Source organism: Rhamphochromis sp. 'chilingali', assembly GCF_963969265.1.
Source record: "Rhamphochromis sp. 'chilingali' genome assembly, chromosome: 10".
Lineage (NCBI taxonomy): Eukaryota > Metazoa > Chordata > Actinopteri > Cichliformes > Cichlidae > Rhamphochromis > Rhamphochromis sp. 'chilingali'.
This window is the reverse complement of record NC_137937.1, coordinates 35,277,166-35,296,334: the sequence shown is the minus strand read 5'-3', so window position 1 is coordinate 35,296,334 and position 19,169 is coordinate 35,277,166. Positions and strand designations below refer to the sequence as shown.

At 40.7% G+C, this 19,169-nt stretch overlaps 1 protein-coding gene across 1 annotated transcript; it reads right to left on the bottom strand.

Moving 5' to 3' along the window:
* Positions 1-8,186: 8,186 nt before the first annotated feature.
* LOC308403596 (C-X-C motif chemokine 10-like) lies at positions 8,187-17,109 on the bottom strand (the record flags this gene model as incomplete). The annotated part of the gene is made up of 4 exons (XM_080893153.1): positions 8,187-8,371; positions 8,594-8,674; positions 9,218-9,335; positions 17,046-17,109. The coding sequence occupies 4 exons, from the start codon at positions 17,107-17,109 to the stop codon at positions 8,317-8,319; spliced, it is 318 nt and encodes a 105-aa protein (XP_080749279.1). The 3' UTR covers positions 8,187-8,316.
* Between the last annotated feature and the right edge of the window lie 2,060 nt (positions 17,110-19,169).

Sequence of the window (19,169 nt, the reverse complement as noted above, 5' to 3'; positions counted from 1 at the left end):
TGACTAATAACACTTCAACATTAAGTAATGCTGAAAGACGACATCGGTCATGACTGAAACTTTCACCACTATATGAGCTACTTGGATAATATCTGCCTCTCTTGAGGGACTTTGAAAGTGGCCTCTGTCTCTGTGCTGGGGATCAGCGTGTCTGAGGGATCTCCTTCCTCCTCTTTTCCTTCCAAGGATTAAAGTTATTTCTTGTTTTACGATATTTTGTGTGTTTACATAAGTTGATGAAGTTTGCACAGCAGGGACTCTTTGTCCAACATTCATCACTGTTAGCAACTTTTTCATTTACAGCAGGGAAGTACCTCTGCACAGGGCTCAGGGCTCTACTCAGTGCCACTTAGTCACGTGACCGCAGGTCGACTAAACACAGTAAAGCAGGAAGCTGCGAGTAGGGGGCAGAGCAAAGTGAGTCTGAATGACATGAACGGTGTTAACTTTAGGTTACTTGCATAAACCTGGTTCTCAGAGTTGCATGAGTGAGATGTGTCACTATGGAATGTGCCTCTCCGCATATTCCTCAGATGCATTTATCTCATTCTGCCAATCCTGATTGGCTGGTGATTGCAATCATTATGTCGGGCAGAGCCACCCACCCTTAAATAGCTTGTGCTATTACATAGTTGTTATTTAAGATAAACACCTTTTGTCGCTTTGCCCCGGCATGAAGGGCTGTCTGGTGAGATGTCTTACTCATGGTACTCTGAGAACCAGGGTTACGCAAGTTACCTAAAGATCTCATTTCTAGCATTCATTTCACCGTCTCACTATGGGAAATGGAGACTCCAGTATTGCCAGACAAGCTTATGTCAAGGACCCAGTGCCCACTACTTGAAGCAGAGACTTCCAACCTGTAAAACTGGACAAAAATGAGAGGTGAAGACCAGCTTGCCTCTGCAAGACCGGCTTGCGGCCTGCAGGCTTGCTCCACCACGAGTGAAGTAAGCCGGAAGGCCATTTGCTGCCTGCCACCCTATACACCCTACACATATACTATAATCATATGTGTATTGTTTGTGTATTTATACACAAATACTCATATGTATTCGAATAATAATAATAATAATATTAATAATAATAATTAAAAAAGAAAATGCATGAATAAACTTTCTGAATCCTTTATCATCTGCAACTGAAAATAGTTGTGGACGATTACTATACCTTTCTAATGTGACGATGTTGTCTGTTGTTGTTGTCCCTGGCTCTCTTTCTCTGTCTTTCCCTGCCTTCTGTTCCTGTGCTACTGCGAGTACTACCCCCCCCCCCCCCCCCCCCCCCCTCTGCTCAGTGCAAGCACAAGGCTCACGTGCTGAGTAAAGCGGGAAAAAGTGAGAGAAAGAAAAAAAAAACCACTAGGCTCGCGTCGTTCACTTCAAAGAGTCGGCTCTAAGAGCCGTTTTGTTCACGACCGACACATCACTAGTATACAGCCTTTGTAATTCTTCAGAAGAGAAAGGGAGGGGGGAGAATGCAGACAGGACAATAGGTACAAATACCCCAACCACCTAGGCACATAGGTCGGGTTGGGCTTTAGTGACACCCTGTTACAAGCATAGCCATACCTGTTATGTGTCTGTGAGCGCGAGGAGGGAGAAAAAGAGTGGAAAAGTACGAGCTGTCACCGAGCAGAAACGGGAAATGGAAGCATGTAAATATAATAATAACCACTGCAGCCAAAAAGAGTGCCTGACGAGCCCAGTTGTAAGTAAGCTCTTAAGACTCGACTGTACGCTGTGTTCGTGTTTTCCTCCGAAACAAAAAGTTCCGTTGGAGCAGCCTTTCAATGCCTCTCTCTGTCTCTCGCTAGCAAAGTTGACTCAGACAACAAAGTAAAGCTAGTTTTCAGCTACGAGCCCGACACGGAACTGGATGTATTAGCCAGAGGTCTCTTTACGGTTTTACGCCTTTACGGTTCGGAGCCGCGAACCTGTTTTACAGGTGCGGAATAGTTTTCTATACGAGATCGCTGCAGAAAGTGCAGCCTTACCTAATGTCAACCTACTGTTACTCATTTTATATTAAGATTTAAAACCTAGTTGGTATTGGTATGGCAAATAACCTTCAGTAAAAGTAATAGGTCACACAACAATAGTACATTCATGTAGTTGTAAATAGCATGATAATATATTAAGTAATCCAAAGTATTCAGAATACATTACTCTCATTGAGACACAGGCATTAGAGCCATTAAGAGGCTATTGTAATGGAATAGAGTTACTCATATTATGTATTTTAAATATAATTCCGGTACATGTATTCCGTTACTCCCCAACACTGGCCACAATCAGCCCCAGTTTCAGCTGTGGGCAAAAAGGGGTCTGTTCCCAACAGGCTAACTTGGCACATCAGTCATCGTCTGAGACTCCTCATGTTGAAGCGGGTGCAGTGCAGGAACCAGGGGTTTCGATTGCAAGCTGGGCATGTTCCAGCCCAAGGCAACACAAGCAGACCTGGTGTGTGTTCTTACTCGAGACCCCATACCTTGGAGTCTCCGCGTCCTCCAGTATAAGGGAAAGTTGCGATTTTTGCTAGCTGGTATACTAACGTCGAAGGATGTGAGTTAGTTGGCTTGGTAACCTTGGCTGAAGATGAACGGTGGTAGCTGGTGTGCTAAACTGTGCAAAAAGGACCGCCTTACTGGAAGGTAAGTGGTATGACGACCAATCTTTGGTGAAGATTCGGGTTCAGAAGAGACAGGCAAAGGTAGCTAGCACCCAGCAACAGGAAATAGCTAACGCTCCTATCTGTGGAAAGTGAAGTTAACTATTCTAAGAAGGTTGAGATATGCCCTGAAGCAAGAAGAGGTTTTTGAATAACAACTATGTAATAGTGCAAGCCATATAGGCGTTGTTGTTTTAGTAATGTGAGGTAGGGCTGGGCCACATTATACCGTTCACGGTAAAACCGGTACAATGTTACGCAACAATAAGAAATTAAAATATCACCATAGAATATGGCTCATTTGCATGAGCGAAGCCGCTGTCTGGTGAGGCTTGCTATGTCCCTTTTGATTGTTAATGGTTAAAAATGTTTTTTATGAATCACAAGGTATAAAACTACTTAAAAAGACACACACACACACACACACACACACAAAGTAACTTGGCCAGAGTGCCTATTTCGGGTCACTTTTGCCAGTCCCAAGTACGGATAAAGGAGGAGGGTTGGAATTGTGACATTAAAAAAACAAAAACTCCACAATGTTTTTTTCTCTCTCCTACAGCGTCTGTTGCATAGGCATGACCTATTATGCAAATTAGGCGATGACATCATTTGGCGACTTCTAGCGACTTTTAGGACAGCCAATCGCGATTTTACTTACTGAAGAGTTGGCAACACTGCGGAGCAATCTGGGTCCAAAACTCCGTCCTCTTCAGGTACCAAAGTCAAACGAACACTGCGGCACACTGAGAGTTAAAAACTTCTTTCATCTTTAATTAAATGATCAGTGTTGCTGCTTTACCAGGTTTAACAATTAAGTTTAAAACAGCAGAACTCTCTGCCTGGGAGGGATGTGAGGTGGGCAAATGAACTGAATCATTTCTTCAACAGATTTGATTCAACCATGAGACAGTCTACAACATCGGCTGCAGACTCACCCACCCCCACTGCTGCTGTTCCACCTCTGACACCTCAGACACTTCACACCTCCTCTATTCACCCTGCTCACTCCTCCCCACCCCCAACAACAGCATCCAATACACACTCAACACAAGGCTCCAGCCTGTCTCTCTCAACCACCCAGGTTAGGAGGGAACTGAGGAGGATTAATGGCAAGAAGGCAGCGGGCCCAGATGGCATCAGCTCGAGGGTCGTCAGGTCCTGCGCGGACCAACTGTGTGGGGTGATGGAGCACCTCTTCAACCTGAGCCTGAGGTTGGGAAGAGTCCCACAGCTCTGGAAAACCTCCTGTGTTGTACCAGTGCCAAAGACTTCACGCCCCAAGGACCTCAACAGCTACAGGCCGGTGGCTCTGACATCCCACCTGATGAAGACCCTGGAGCGGTTGGTCCTGGCTCAGCTTCGGCGCCTAACAAGCTCATCACTGGACCCACTTCAGTTTGCCTACCAGCCTGGCATTGGAGCAGATGATGCCGTCATTCACCTCCTACATCGTTCCCTCGCTCACCTGGAGACCGCTGGAAGCACTGTGAGAATCATGTTCTTTGATTTCTCCAGTGCCTTCAACACTATTCTTCCCTCGGTTCTAAAGGACAAGCTGGTGAACTCTGGAGTGGACCATCACCTCACTACCTGGATCCTGGACTACCTCACCGACCGACCACAGTATGTGAGGACTCAGGGCTGTGTGTCGGACAGGGTCGTCTGCAGTACGGGGGCCCCACAGGGAACGGTTCTGGCTCCGTTCCTCTTCACCATCTACACTGCAGACTTCTCCCACAATTCCACCCAGTGCTTCCTGCAGAAGTTCTCTGATGACTCTGCAATAGTCGGCCTCATCACTGATGGGGACGACAAGGAGTACAGAGGACTGACTCAAGACTTTGTGGACTGGTGCCAGCTGAACTACCTCCAGATCAACGCCAGTAAAACCAAGGAGCTGGTGGTAGACTTCCGCAGGCACAAGCATTCTCCACTGCAACCACTGAACATCCAAGGTATGGACATTGAGGCTGTGGACAGCTACAGGTACCTTGGTGTTCATCTGAACAACAGACTGGACTGGACTCATAACTCAGACGCCCTCTACAGGAAAGGGCAGAGCAGGTTGTACCTGCTGCGGAGACTCAGGTCGTTTGGGGTGGAGGGCCCACTCCTGAAGACCTTCTATGACTCTGTGGTGGCTTCTGCTATCTTTTATGGTGTGGTCTGCTGGGGCGGCAGCATCTCTGCTGGGGACAGGAAGAGACTGAACAGGGTGATCCGAAGGGCCAGCTCTGTTCTAGGATGCCCTCTGGACCCAGTGGAGGTGGTGAGTGACAGGAGAACGGCGGCTAAGCTGTCATCCCTGTTGGACAACGTCTCCCACCCCATGCAGCAGACTGTGACAGCACTGAGCAGCTCCTTCAGTGGGAGACTGCGGCACCCACGGTGTGGGACGGAGAGATTTCGCAGGTCTTTCCTCCCCACTGCTGTCAGACTCCACAACAAAGACTTTAACTGAACAAACACACACATCCACACATGTGCAAAATATATTTTTATCTTATTGTATATTTTTATTCTATTTTATTCTACTGTATATAGTATATTATTTTATTCTATTCTGTACAGCTGTGTACTGTATTTATTCTTATTGTATTCTAATTTTTGCGTCATAACTTTTGCACTGTCCACTTCCTGCTGTGACAAAACAAATTTCCCACGTGTGGGACTAATAAAGGTTATCTTATCTTATCTTATCTTATCTTATCTTAACACCCCGGTATCCGTGAAAACAGAATTTATTAAATTATTAATAATAATTGAGTTAGAAGTTAGCAGAAATTAGCGCGCTAGTTTTGCCAGTTACCTAAACATTAAATTAAATTCACTTCCACTGTAGATGAAGACAGAAACTATATAGATAGATCAGAATTTGTCAAATAATCTCAATGAGATTTTACCTGGATAAATAAAGGACTAATAATAAAACTGTTATCAATGAAGGTGGTATGCAGTTCTTCACCACACTGGTCTCCAGTCCAACAAGCGCCCACCGCAGGCAGGAGGAAGCACTCGGTCAGCTTCCTCTGACTGGAAACTTTCAGCTGTGGTGAACAGCTCTTACCAAAGCCAAACTTAGCCTCATGTTTGCCATTTAAATGTTTAAAAAGAGAGAAAAAAATAAGTTTAAATAATGTGGGTTATGCTGCTGTCTTTGTTTAGTCCCTCTAACAAAAGGACTATCTGGCTCTTTAAAATTCTTCAGTGTACAGGGAGTGCAGAATTATTAGGCAAATGAGTATTTTGTCCACATCATCCTCTTCATGCATGTTGTCTTACTCCAAGCTGTATAGGCTCGAAAGCCTACTACCAATTAAGCATATTAGGTGATGTGCATCTCTGTAATGAGAAGGGGTGTGGTCTAATGACATCAATACCCTATATCAGGTGTGCATAATTATTAGGCAACGTCCTTTCCTTTGGCAAAATGGGTCAAAAGAAGGACTTGACAGGCTCAGAAAAGTCAAAAATAGTGAGATATCTTGCAGAGGGATGCAGCAGTCTCAAAACTGCAAAGCTTCTGAAGCGTGATCATCGAACAATCAAGCGTTTCATTCAAAATAGTCAACAGGGTTGCAAGAAGCGTGTGGAAAAACCAAGGCGCAAAATAACTGCCCATGAACTGAGAAAAGTCAAGCGTGCAGCTGCCAAGATGCCACTTGCCACCAGTTTGGCCATATTTCAGAGCTGCAACATCACTGGAGTGCCCAAAAGCACAAGGTGTGCAATACTCAGAGACATGGCCAAGGTAAGAAAGGCTGAAAGACGACTACCACTGAACAAGACACACAAGCTGAAACGTCAAGACTGGGCCAAGAAATATCTCAAGACTGATTTTTCTAAGGTTTTATGGACTGATGAAATGAGAGTGAGTCTTGATGGGCCAGATGGATGGGCCCGTGGCTGGATTGGTAAAGGGCAGAGAGCTCCAGTCTGACTCAGACGCCAGCAAGGTGGAGGTGGAGTACTGGTTTGGGCTGGTATCATCAAAGATGAGCTTGTGGGGCCTTTTCGGGTTGAGGATGGAGTCAAGCTCAACTCCCAGTCCTACTGCCAGTTTCTGGAAGACACCTTCTTCAAGCAGTGGTACAGGAAGAAGTCTGCATCCTTCAAGAAAAACATGATTTTCATGCAGGACAATGCTCCATCACACGCGTCCAAGTACTCCACAGCGTGGCTGGCAAGAAAGGGTATAAAAGAAGAAAAACTAATGACATGGCCTCCTTGTTCACCTGATCTGAACCCCATTGAGAACCTGTGGTCCATCATCAAATGTGAGATTTACAAGGAGGGAAAACAGTACACCTCTCTGAACAGTGTCTGGGAGGCTGTGGTTGCTGCTGCACGCAATGTTGATGGTGAACAGATCAAAACACTGACAGAATCCATGGATTGCAGGCTTTTGAGTGTCCTTGCAAAGAAAGGTGGCTATATTGGTCGCTGATTTGTTTTTGTTTTGTTTTGAATGTCAGAAATGTATATTTGTGAATGTGGAGATGTTATATTGGTTTCACTGGTAAAAATAAATAATTGAAATGGGTATATATTTGTTTTTTTTTAAGTTGCCTAATAATTATGCACAGTAATAGTCACCTGCACACACAGATAACCCCCTAAAATAGCTAAAACTAAAAACAAACTAAAAACTACTTCCAAAAACATTCAGCTTTGATATTAATGAGTTTTTTGGGTTCATTGAGAACATGGTTGTTGTTCAATAATAAAATTATTCCTCAAAAATGCAACTTGCCTAATAATTCTGCACTCCCTGTATGTTCATACACAGTCCTCTAACATAAACTCAAATATCCTGTGAAAGTGCTCTCAAAAGGGAAGTCATTTTCTCACAATGTTAATTTATATAGATTTATGTAAATCCTGATTACGTTAGAGCGAAATCTTTAGGGTTTATCACAGTTTATCACATTTGTCATGGGTCCCCAACTGTTAAAAAAGTGAGATAATTCATCATTATAGTACAGTAAAAACTACATAAATATTTATTGGAGATAATTAAGGCGACAAAACCATGTTGTCTTTCAGACAAGTGGTGAAAAAGAGTCCAAAATACACATCAAGTTTGCTGAAATTAGTATTTAATAAGAGAGTGCCATTTTTCTATTTAAACAAAAGTCGTGTAAGTCTTTATATTCATATTTGAGTTTATTTTCTGTAGTGGTGACAATATAATGATGTAATGTGTTTGATGTCTGTTTGAAAAGTCTACATAAATTAAGTGGCGTTTGTTAAAGTCAAAAGTCAAAATTCAGGGATACAACACACATTGAAGTCATAGTATTAGAGAAACCAGTTTTTTAATTAAACAGTACTTATACACATGTGTAATGCAACACTAACAGATACAAACTATTAAAAAAGAGAAAAGTGTGCAACAATACTGCAGTCCTTTTTTCTTCTTCAGTACATTCTTACAATGGTAAGGTGGCGCAGTTTAATAGTATTCTATCAGAATTTCAAGCATAAAAAAAAATCACATATAGATTATGTGATTTTCTAAGAATTATACCTTTGTCATCAAAGGATAACACTCGAGAAAATGAAACTGTATTCGGGCTGAATACAACAGGCTTGCTACAGGTAATTCAGATTGATGAAGGGAGGAATCGATCTGCCGTGTGATCAGAAGCTAGGTGTTGAAGCAGTGCGTGGCCCAGTGGTTGAGACGGTGTTCTTCCTGTAATTCAAAATAAAAACGATGGAGTTAATAATCAGAATAACTCAAAATAAGCAAATTTGTTTTGGCTCTAAAAATGCCCCCCTTTTGACCGGTAAATACAGAAACTAAGTTAATAGGATTTTGTATAGAAAGTTAGCTAAACGTTAAAAATGCCGGTTCTATGAAATGTTCGCATGTATTCTAAAAGTGATAAGTGTATGACTGATAAGAAATTCTCACTTTTGCAGAGTTTTGAGAAGGCCTGGAAACCACTTGGCCTCTGGATTGACACAGATCTTAGCACCAGACCTCACAGTGATCCTGTTGAGAAAGCAGAAGATTCAAAACATTACTTAAAAATGGAGAAATTATCACGCCGCACAAACTTGATTGAAACTGAAGCAGAAACAAAACTAAGACATGAAGTAAAAGTTTCATTTTTGCTCTTAGTTTACAGTTCTGTGTGTCAGCAGGTAACTTCAAACTTGCATCATCATCATCATCATCAGTGCCAGTTATAATACAATAATGTCAAAGTGTAAAAGGGCTTTATTGACATTTACATGGTTCACAGAACAGTGAAAAAGTTTAAAATTACAGTATAAAAGCTTAAAATGAAAAACTCTTAAAGATATGAAGATAAAATACTCAAGTAATAAAGTATATTTCTCAACAATAAAGTACATATAGTACACTTGAGTATTTCAAATGTGTGCATTTTTGTAAGTTTCCACAACATTTCTATAGAAAGCTTTATTTTATTGTGCTCTGCAATCTTTAAAGACACTTTCAATATAAACTGTGATGCATTACAGTAGAGAGTAAAAAGCACCGTTAAGAAACGTGACCTTTGCAAATACTCACATGATTTCAGTTCGGGGGCAGTGTCCTGAAACAGGAGTCACCTCAATCTTCTTGACCATCTTAGCAGAAACAGGTCTCATGGTCGTCTTTCTACAGCGGCAGGTATTTATGGTAAAACCTGAAAAGAAGCATTTCTATTATTTTAGGAGGAAAGAGTTTGTGAAAACAGTAAGAAACAGTAAGAAGCCCCAAAGAAGCCAGTAGATGGACTTCGGGTAATAACCTTCAAACACTCAAAACAATATTTACTTTCAATTACAGGAAAAAGTTTTAATAGTTCTACTAATATTTTAATATTTCTACATTTCTACTATTCTTTGTTTTTTATCACTGATGTAAAAATATAAATGCCTGCAGTATCTCAATATAAGCCGCTCACCAGGCGCCTGTGGCACTTTTATTTAACTGTGTCATTATATATATATATATTATATATATCTACTATATAACTGTAGTATATATTTACTCTTTATCATGCTGCTGTAACATAAAAATTTCCCTTGTGGGATCAATAATTTATCGATCTGTCTGTCTAATGTATTTTTAAACAGAATAACTAAAGTAAGACAATAAATATGAATAAAATAATGACCTCAAAATCAAATGGTATATTACTGCATTAAAGCAGTAATGTTTTCTTACCATGCAGAGACACGATGCAACAGCAGAAAGTCAGAGCGACCAGCAGGAGCAGTGGCTTGTTCATCTTCGTGATGGTTGTTTTGACCTTTGAGGACCAGTGAGGATGCAAGAAAGAAAGTCTGAGTGAACGAAGTCGAGTGTGGGTTTATAAAGCTGAGAAAGAGGAAGTAAGTTTGGAAACTTACTTCGTCATCACTCACATATTGTCAATATGTCATAAAAGCAGAATTATTAAGTAAAATAATAAATATAACTGCATATTATTATATAATAAAAATGTAGAATTATATATTAAATCATTATAAATGTAACATATGATTACCAATCATGTAAATACTGAGTACATTTAATAGGGGATTTCTTTGATTACTGGATGCTAGCTCCAAATCTAAGGCTGTAAAGATGCTCAGATACACTCAGACACTTCAACAGTTGCACCTTGCTAGTATAAATACATAAAGTAAAATATTTCATTTGGCAGAGCAGCACTTCCGTAATTGAGGGCTGTTAACCTTTTCCGTTTCTGCTTTGACTGGGGGAATTTTGTCTCAGCCCCTTAAATTAAACTGCTTCTCATACCTGAAAATGAAATGGAAAACCCAGAATTACACCGATAAAAATTATTTACACGCAGTAAACATTTGCATCTGCTGGAATCAGACTGGGAACTCCTGATCAATCGCAAAATGCTTTTGTGGGTCATACCCACATAGCAGACAGGTTTGGCCCAGATCTGGCATCAAGCTGGCACTTCTGACTGAACGGTGTCATGGCAGGGTGTATGTCAACCAGATGTGGGCCAGGTCTGGCAATGATGACACTATTTATGTTCTCCTATTTTAGTTAGAAGAAACAAATGCCATGTTGCAATACTATACAATACTATAGTATACAATACTATACTATGGTAGGCAACGTTTCAAATGCAGGTTTGTCAGGTTTGTGAGTGTACACTTGATCCAAAACCTAGTGAGGGTTTACTCATATTTACCACTGGGTGTCTTTAGCTCAGGAGGTGGAGCAGGTCACCTACTGATCAGAAGGTTAGTGGTTCAGTCCTTGGCTCCTCCAGACTGTATGTTGTGAGTGTGTATGAATGTAGTGAGAAAGTGTGTGTTTGGGTGAATGTGGCATGTTGTATATAAAATGGTAAAAATGGTAAATGGCCTGTATTTGTATAGCGCTTTACTAGTCCCTAAGGACCCAAAGCGCTTTACACATCCAGTCACCCACCCATTCACACACACATTCACACACTGGTGATGGCTGCTACATTGTAGCCACAGCCGCCCTGGAGCGCACTGACAGAGGCGAGTAATCTGGGAGAGTAGGAAAGCGCAATGTGAAAATTAGTCCATTCGCTGTCTGAACAGAGTTACGTCATGTTACTTTTGCACTATTATGTTCTAGCACATGTTGTTATTACATGGCTTGATTAAGGTACACATTAGGCTGACATCTGGGGCTAGAGCTGAAACTGTTCTGGGCCAGCAGTGTGGTTGCAACTGGTCTTGTGCTGTCCCATGTGTGGGCCACCTCTGGCAAACCAGCTTTGGGCCACCATTATTTGTGGTATGTGGGCCATGTGTAAGCACACTGTGTGGGCAAGATCCGGCTCGTACCAATTTTGCTATGTGGGTAAGAGGACCCTAAAAATGTGGGGTTTTTTTTTTAACTCTGCCCAGCATGCCGCATTCACTGAAAATAAGCTCTTGTCTCAAATGACGATGAATTCAACATTTAAGACTTCTGTTGCATTAGGTGGAGGTGCAGGTAAATTACTAAATGAGATTGAATAACATCAACACCACTCAATCACTATGATAAAGCCAGTGTTTATGCTGTGGTTTAATTTAGATCTGCTGTAATTAATCCTACATAATTTTTTTGTTTTACGGTTACTGCTTTTTTACACTTACAATTAAATTTAAATGGTAAATGGTAAATGGCCTGTATTTGTATAGCGCTTTACTAGTCCCTAAGGACCCCAAAGCGCTTTACACATCCAGTCATCCACCCATTCACACACACATTCACACACGGGTGATGGCAAGCTACATTGTAGCCACAGCCGCCCTGGGGCGCACTGACTAAATATGATTATCAAATGAAAATATCAAGAAAAAAGGGAATTAAAGTGACCCAAAGCCAGAGTTTGATTTTTGGGCTGTGGTTTTGGCCTCTGCACATATTTTCATCACTCAGCTGCTCTGCCTGTTGGTGTTGTCTGACTTCAAGGTTATTTCCCTGTCTGAATTAACTAAGGTTGTAAATGCAGCTCGATGTACAACAGCTGGACTCAGGGCTGGACTGGGACAAAAAATCAGCCTGGGCATTTTGACTAGAGACCGGCCCACCAGGTATTACAGGAAAAGCCATAAAGCCTTTGAATGAAAACAAACGCTGTTGTGACAGTGATGTACTGTCTTGTTGGTATATGTATGATTACTATACGTTGTACATCAGATAAAAACTTTGGTTGTAAGCTTCAGATAATTATTTAATAACAGCCAGACATTTTAAATGAGAATAAGAAAGAAAAGTATTTCTTTGTCCCCCCCCCCCCCCCCCCCCCCCTTTCCTTGTTAATGCCCTACCTGGCCCCCTGGCAAAACTTTGCTAGAGCCGCCCCTGCACAGTTACCAGCTGTCAGCTACTTAGAAAAGGATCCTGGGGTTATTTGTCTCTCAGAAACAGTTCATAACTTCCCTTCAACTCATTCATGTCACCTAAAAGGTAAACCTGTTTCTGCATCACCTGTTCAGCTCTGATGATTCAGTAAGGACATCTCCTGGTTTCATCTTCATGTTTCCCTCTCACCACATATCCAAACCAATATCATGACCAGCAGCTTTTACAGCTGTGGCTCCACATCACTCCTGTCCTGCAGCAGCTTCATTGGCTCCCGGTCAAATATCGTATCAATTTCAAAATACTCTTGTACACATTTAAGGCTATTCATCATCTCTCTCCTCCATATCTCTCTGATCTGGTTCAGATCACCACCTCATCTTAGATCTTCTTCTTCCCTTTCTCTCTCTCTGTCCCCTCCCCCCGTCTTGACACCGTGGGGAGCAGGGCTTTCAGCTGCTCTGCTCCTCGAATTCCCTCCATTTAAGAAATATCTCTTCCTTCTCTCTCTTTAAGCCCCAACTCAAAACTCACTTGTTCAAAGTAGCTTATACCACATAACCTCTCCACTCTGCTATTTTAACTTTGTTTTATGTCTTATGCTTTTATGATTGTGTAAACTGCTTGCTTTTATGTTGCTTTTATTATTCTGCTGTTTACAGTGTCCTTGAGTGTTCTGAAAGGCGCTTTCAAATAAAATGTATTATTATTATTATTATTATTAATGCTGAAGGGCGACATCAGTCATGACTGAAACTTTACTTTCACCACTATATGAGCTGCCTGGATAATATCTGCCTCTCTTGAGGAGCTTTGAAAGTGGCTTCTGTCTCTGTGCTGGGGATCAGCGTGTCTAATTTACACAAGCGTTTTTTGAATAACGACTGTGTAATAGCGCAAGCTATTTAAGAGTGGGTGGCTCTGCCTCACATGGTCGTCGCGAACACCAGCCAATCATGACTGGGATAGGTGTTTCTGAGGAATACACAGGGAGGCACATCCTATAGTGAGACATGGAAACAAATGCTAGGAATGAGAACTCTTCAGTATTAGAAGCTTTGGTTATGTGTAAAATGGTAAATGGCCTGTATTTGTATAGCGCTTTCACTAGTCCCCCTAGGGACCCCAAAGCACTTTAGCCATCCACCCATTCACTCTCACATTCACACACTGGTGGAGGCAAGCTAGAGTTATAGCCACAGCTGCCCTGGGGCAGACTGACAGAAGCGAGGCTGCCATACTGCGCCATCAGCCCTTCTGGCCGACACTAGTAGGCAGTAGGTGAAGTGTCTTGCCCAAGGACATAACGACCAAGACTGTCCGAGCCGGGGCTCGAACCGGCAACCTTCCGATTACAAGGCGAACTCCCAACTCTTGAGCCACGACCGCAGCAGAAAAGGTCTCATTTAATGCACTGTTAAAAAATTACTGTTAAAAATTACATGTTAAGCAAGTCAGGAGTTCCACACACTTTCAGAGCAGATGACCAACTTTTATTTTCTAAATCTGAATTTTAAAAAATCCCTACACTGTTGTTTTAGTAGAGTGAGGTAAGAGGACAAAAACTGGGCATGTGTCTTCAGGCCACCAGCTGGTGCTACTCTAGCTCTCAGGAGAGTTTTTAAAGAACCACATTTAAAACTGTTATCAATGAAGGTGGCATGCAGTTCTTTACCACACTGGTTTCCAGTCCAACAAGCATCCACCGCAGGCAGCGTCCTCTGATTGGAAAACTGTCAGCTGTGGTGAACAGCTCTTACCAAAGCCAAACTTAGCCTCATGTTTGGCATTTAGGCTACCCATATGGAAAAGATATATATAAATCTTATAAAGTTTGTATCTGTCTTGTGTGAAACTTGTATGAAAAGCATACAAGAGTGAAAACAGATATAAGATCCCTTGAAAAATTATATAATGAAACTTGTATGTTTTGGATACTTACTAAAACAATATATGAAAGTAATGAGGAAGTGGCCACTTTCATGAGTAAATCATATAAGTTTTTACTATTTCTTTTCCATATGGCTAAGTTTAAATACCGATTCCTCTAACACAAACATACAATTCTGTGAAAGTGTTCTCAAAAGGCGGATGTCATTTTCTCGCAATGTTAATGTTAATTAATTTACATTTATGTAAAGCCTGATTAGTAATAGCGAAATCTTCAGGGTTATTGCAGCTTATCCTTAGAAACACTTTTCATAAGTCCCCAACTGTTTATCGGTGTAAAACTGATATAAAGCCATATAACTTAGGAGCTACAATTCTACCATGATTGTGGATTTTCAACATACAGAAAGGACCACATGAAGATGAAACTCATCATGTCATGTTTGACCTCTGACCTCTCCTTCAAGGTCAATAGATTTATCTGAGGGTCAAACTGTTTATATACAAAATACAATACTATTGCCTTAAAAGTAAATACTTCCCAAAGAATAGTGCTTTGTGTTTTTATGTTTAAAGAAAACTTTAGAAAACTTTGTTGCCGAAATTATAATTTTAATGACAACAAATCAAAACCAGGATTTTAAACCTCCCACACAGTCCCGAACCCACCATCACCACCACCCACACCCGCTGCAGGCAATAAAATGTCATTTTTAAGTCTTTTTGTCAGTTCTTTATTCTTATCTTTTTTTATATAAAAAAACAAAAATCCAAATTACAACATAAATTGAAGTCATAGCACCCTAGTGCTAAAGTGACAAAAACCATCCTAACCAACATGCTAAAATCATCCATTTTTAATCAAACAGTACAAATACATGTTTCTTAAGTAAGAAATGGTAACACTAACAGATACAAAACATATAAAAGTTCAAATCTGTGCATCAATACTGCAGTATTTCATTTTCTTCAATACATTCTTTAAAATGGTAAGACAGCGCATTAATACTATCAGGTATAAAAGGTCACATTTCGATCATGGTATTTTGTATATGTTGTAATTTTTTTTCCCTTAAACACTAAAAATAAATGAAACTGCAAAAAGGTTCAATACAAAACAAAAAGACAGTGACATAAACAATGGAAGGTGGGTCAGCCTTCCTCCGGTAATTCACAGCTTGATGACTGAAGGCATCGATATGCCACGAAACGTGATCAGAAGCTAGAAACAGTGGTTGGCTCAGCAGTTGGGAGGCCCTTTTTCCTGTAATCAAAACAAAAGGATGGAGTCAGAATAGCTGGAATAACCAATAACAATCATACAAATCAGAAAGCAGTGACAGATACAGTAAACTAGTATGTGTTTTCCTTCCTTTAGACACAATAAATATACATAGGAGTGAAAAAAATACTGTTTGTTTCCAGGTAGCTAAGATAGATAAATGTAGCATCAAAATTCATTGAAAACAGCAACTCAGTTAAAAAGATATTCTCAGCAAGTTAGGTAAACGTTATTTATGTCGGGTCTATTAAATGTGATTATATGTGTTGTAGGTGATAAAGCTCCTTACTTTTGCAGAGTGTTGAGAAGGCCTGGAAACCACTTGGCCTGTGGATCGACACAAATCCTGTTACCATTCCTCACGGTGATGCTGTGAAGAAATTAAAAATGGAGAAATTAGCACATTGCACACATTTGATTAAACCTGACACAGACTTAAAAGTAAGAAATCGAAGCACAACTTTCCTTTTTGCTTTCAGTTTACAGATCTGTGTGCCAAAATGACACCAGACATCAGACCAGTGAGAGTTATAATAGAGTTGCCAGGGGCTCTATTGAGTGTTTCAACTTCCTATTATAAACTTTCACCTAAAGCTTCAGGAAAACATTAGATTAGCACAGTACATGTGAATTATTAGCTAAAATGTACTCATAACTTTCCCGCTCTGGCTTTGTAGCTAATACCAAAGAGTATTTCAAATTGATGCTCTTTTTAAATTTACCCTGCGGCCCACTGAGAATCTGTGCAACCCAGTGCTCCAGATCAGTGCAAGTACTCACGTGATTTCAGTTCGGGGGCAGTGTCCTGAGGCAGGAGTCACCTCTATCTTCTTGACTGCTCTAGGAGGAATAGGATTCGCGACCGTCTGCCTACAGCGGCAGGTGTTAATGGTAAAACCTGTAAAAAAGGATTTAGTTATTATTTTAGTCTTTAGTAGATTAAACCAGTCTGACTTTGTTAAGGCTCAAAATTACTATGCATCTATATATGTTTGTACAAATCTTGCAACTTTCAGTTCCATTTCAAAGTTTTTCAAAGCACTAAGATGCAGCTGAAAGCCCCAGAGAAGCCAGTAAATGGATCTGTTGCTCTGTCTTTAAGGTCAGGTATTACCCTTGACACTCAAAACAAGTGTCACGGGTAATACCTACAACCTACTTAAAAAGCTTGTTTTTTTATTGTACTGTACTTTAATGCATTTAAAAAAAACCAGAATAAATAAACTATGACATCATGTGAACCAAGACAAGATAAAATACATTTAAAGACGATAAATATGAATAAAATAATGCCCTCAAAATCAAATGGCATATTTTGGCTGCCCTCCTGTGAGATACCAAAATGTACAAATATTTTTAATTAAAGCAATAATGTTTTCTTACCATGCAGAGACGCGATGCAACAGCAGAAAGTCAGAGCGACCAGCAGGAGCAGTGGCTTGTTCATCTTCGTGATGGTTGTTTTGATCTTTGAGGACCAGTGAGGATGCAAGAGTGAAAGTCTGAGAGTGAATGAAGTCGAGTGTGGGTTTATAAAGCTGAAAAAGAGGAAGTAAGGAGGGAAACTCTGTGGCGTTTTTTTTTTGTAGTTTTTGCTGACTGAGCTAAATATGGCAAACACCGCATTTCATCACCACTTACAATATAAAAAAGTCATAAAATAAAATTATAAATATAATTTCATATTGTTATATAATAACATTTTATTATTGTATTTAGGGTTATATCTAAATGTAAATGTAGTGTACAATTAATATTGGATTTCTTTGATTACTAGATGTCGGCTCCAAATTTAAGGCTGGAGGTAAAACTCAGACACCTCATCAGTCTAATAGTGCTGGATTGGACATCCCTGAGATTTTGGTCCACATTGACACAATAGCATCACACAGTTGCTGCAGGCTTATCAGCTGCACAAGATCTACCATTCTTCCATATCCCAAAGGTGCTCTACTGGATTGAGATCAGGTGACTGTGGAGGCCAGCTGAGTACAGTGAACTCACTGTGATGTTCAAGAAACCCGTTTGAGATGATCTCAGCTTTGTGACATGGTGAGACAGAAGCAGCGATCAGAAGATGGGCACAGTGTGGTCATAAAGACATGGACATGGTCAGAAACAGCACTCGTGTTATTTAAACTAAAAATAAATATCCCCTACACCATTAAACCAGCTTTGAGTGTTGATACAGGCAGGATGGATCTGTGCTTTCAAGCAACATTTTCCAGTCAGGGTCCAGTCAGGGAAGGTGCACAGCAATCCAAAAGAAACAACAAACAGAATCCAGGCAGGAAGACTCACAAGAAAGGGTTTCAGACAAAAGGGGAAGATGGCACTATTTATACTCTATACATACAAATAAATGAGACATAGGTGCACACAATGGACACAATCACAGGGGAGGGAAAAGTACACACAAAGCACAAGACACAAAGGAGTACCGAAAAAAAACAGGGAGCAACTAATACAAAGATTAAACACACACCTACGTATTGCAAGTTTACACTATGGGAAGGCTTGAAAACTTGTACTAGAGAGTCAAAAACTAAAAACATGAAATGAACTTAAGTTTCTCTCATGTGACTGGATAATTAGACGTTTGTGTTATTGAACAGGTGCAAACAAAGCAATTCGTGTATATTAGCAAATATCCTTTGAAGTTATTCTGGAAAAGGAAAAGGATGGTGTCAGACAAACTGCATTTTCTCTGTTCAGGCTCAGCTCTCTTATATTCACCATAGTGCACTTTGAACCCACATTTGGCTTTCACGGCATTAACACAAAATATTAATTGGTTCAGCGATCAGATGTTTGCTTCATAGCTGTAAAAATGACCAATCAGTTACAGCAGGTACAACCAAACATGCACTGGGTGGAGGGCCAGCAGGCCAAAAAACATATACTAAGGTGGTGCATCATGGCTTTTCTTTAGGAAGGCATGGATATAAAACTGATGACTGGACAGTTCTGTAAACTGCAACTGTTGTGGTCAAGATTCGTGGAAATTCAGGCCAGAACAGATTTAGTATTGGTACTTCACACTGGGTTTAACCTGCCTGGAATCAGGAACAGAAAATACAACACTGGTGCTTAAGAACAACTAGACTTGGCACAGCAGCACTTCTGTATTTGCCTCTGAGGGGCTGCTAACCACTTCCTCTTCTGTCAAGTTATTAAATGGGGGATCTTGTCTCTGACCCTAAAATTAGACTGTGCTTCTCGTATATGAAAATGAGATGTACATTCCAGCAACAAATAAAAATGATCTATGTGCAGTAAATGTTGGGGACCCCCCTGATCAATCAATCTTGTGGTTGGATAGAAGAGAACACTAAAAAAGTTGCGCTTTTAAAGTCTACGCAGCATGCCACATTCACCTGCCTACAATGACTGTAATAAATTCAACATTCAACACTTGTGTTGCATTTCGGGGAGTTGCAGTGGAGAATAACAGGAAGGGACTGAATAACACCAGCGCCACTCAATCATTGTATAAAAGACAGTGTT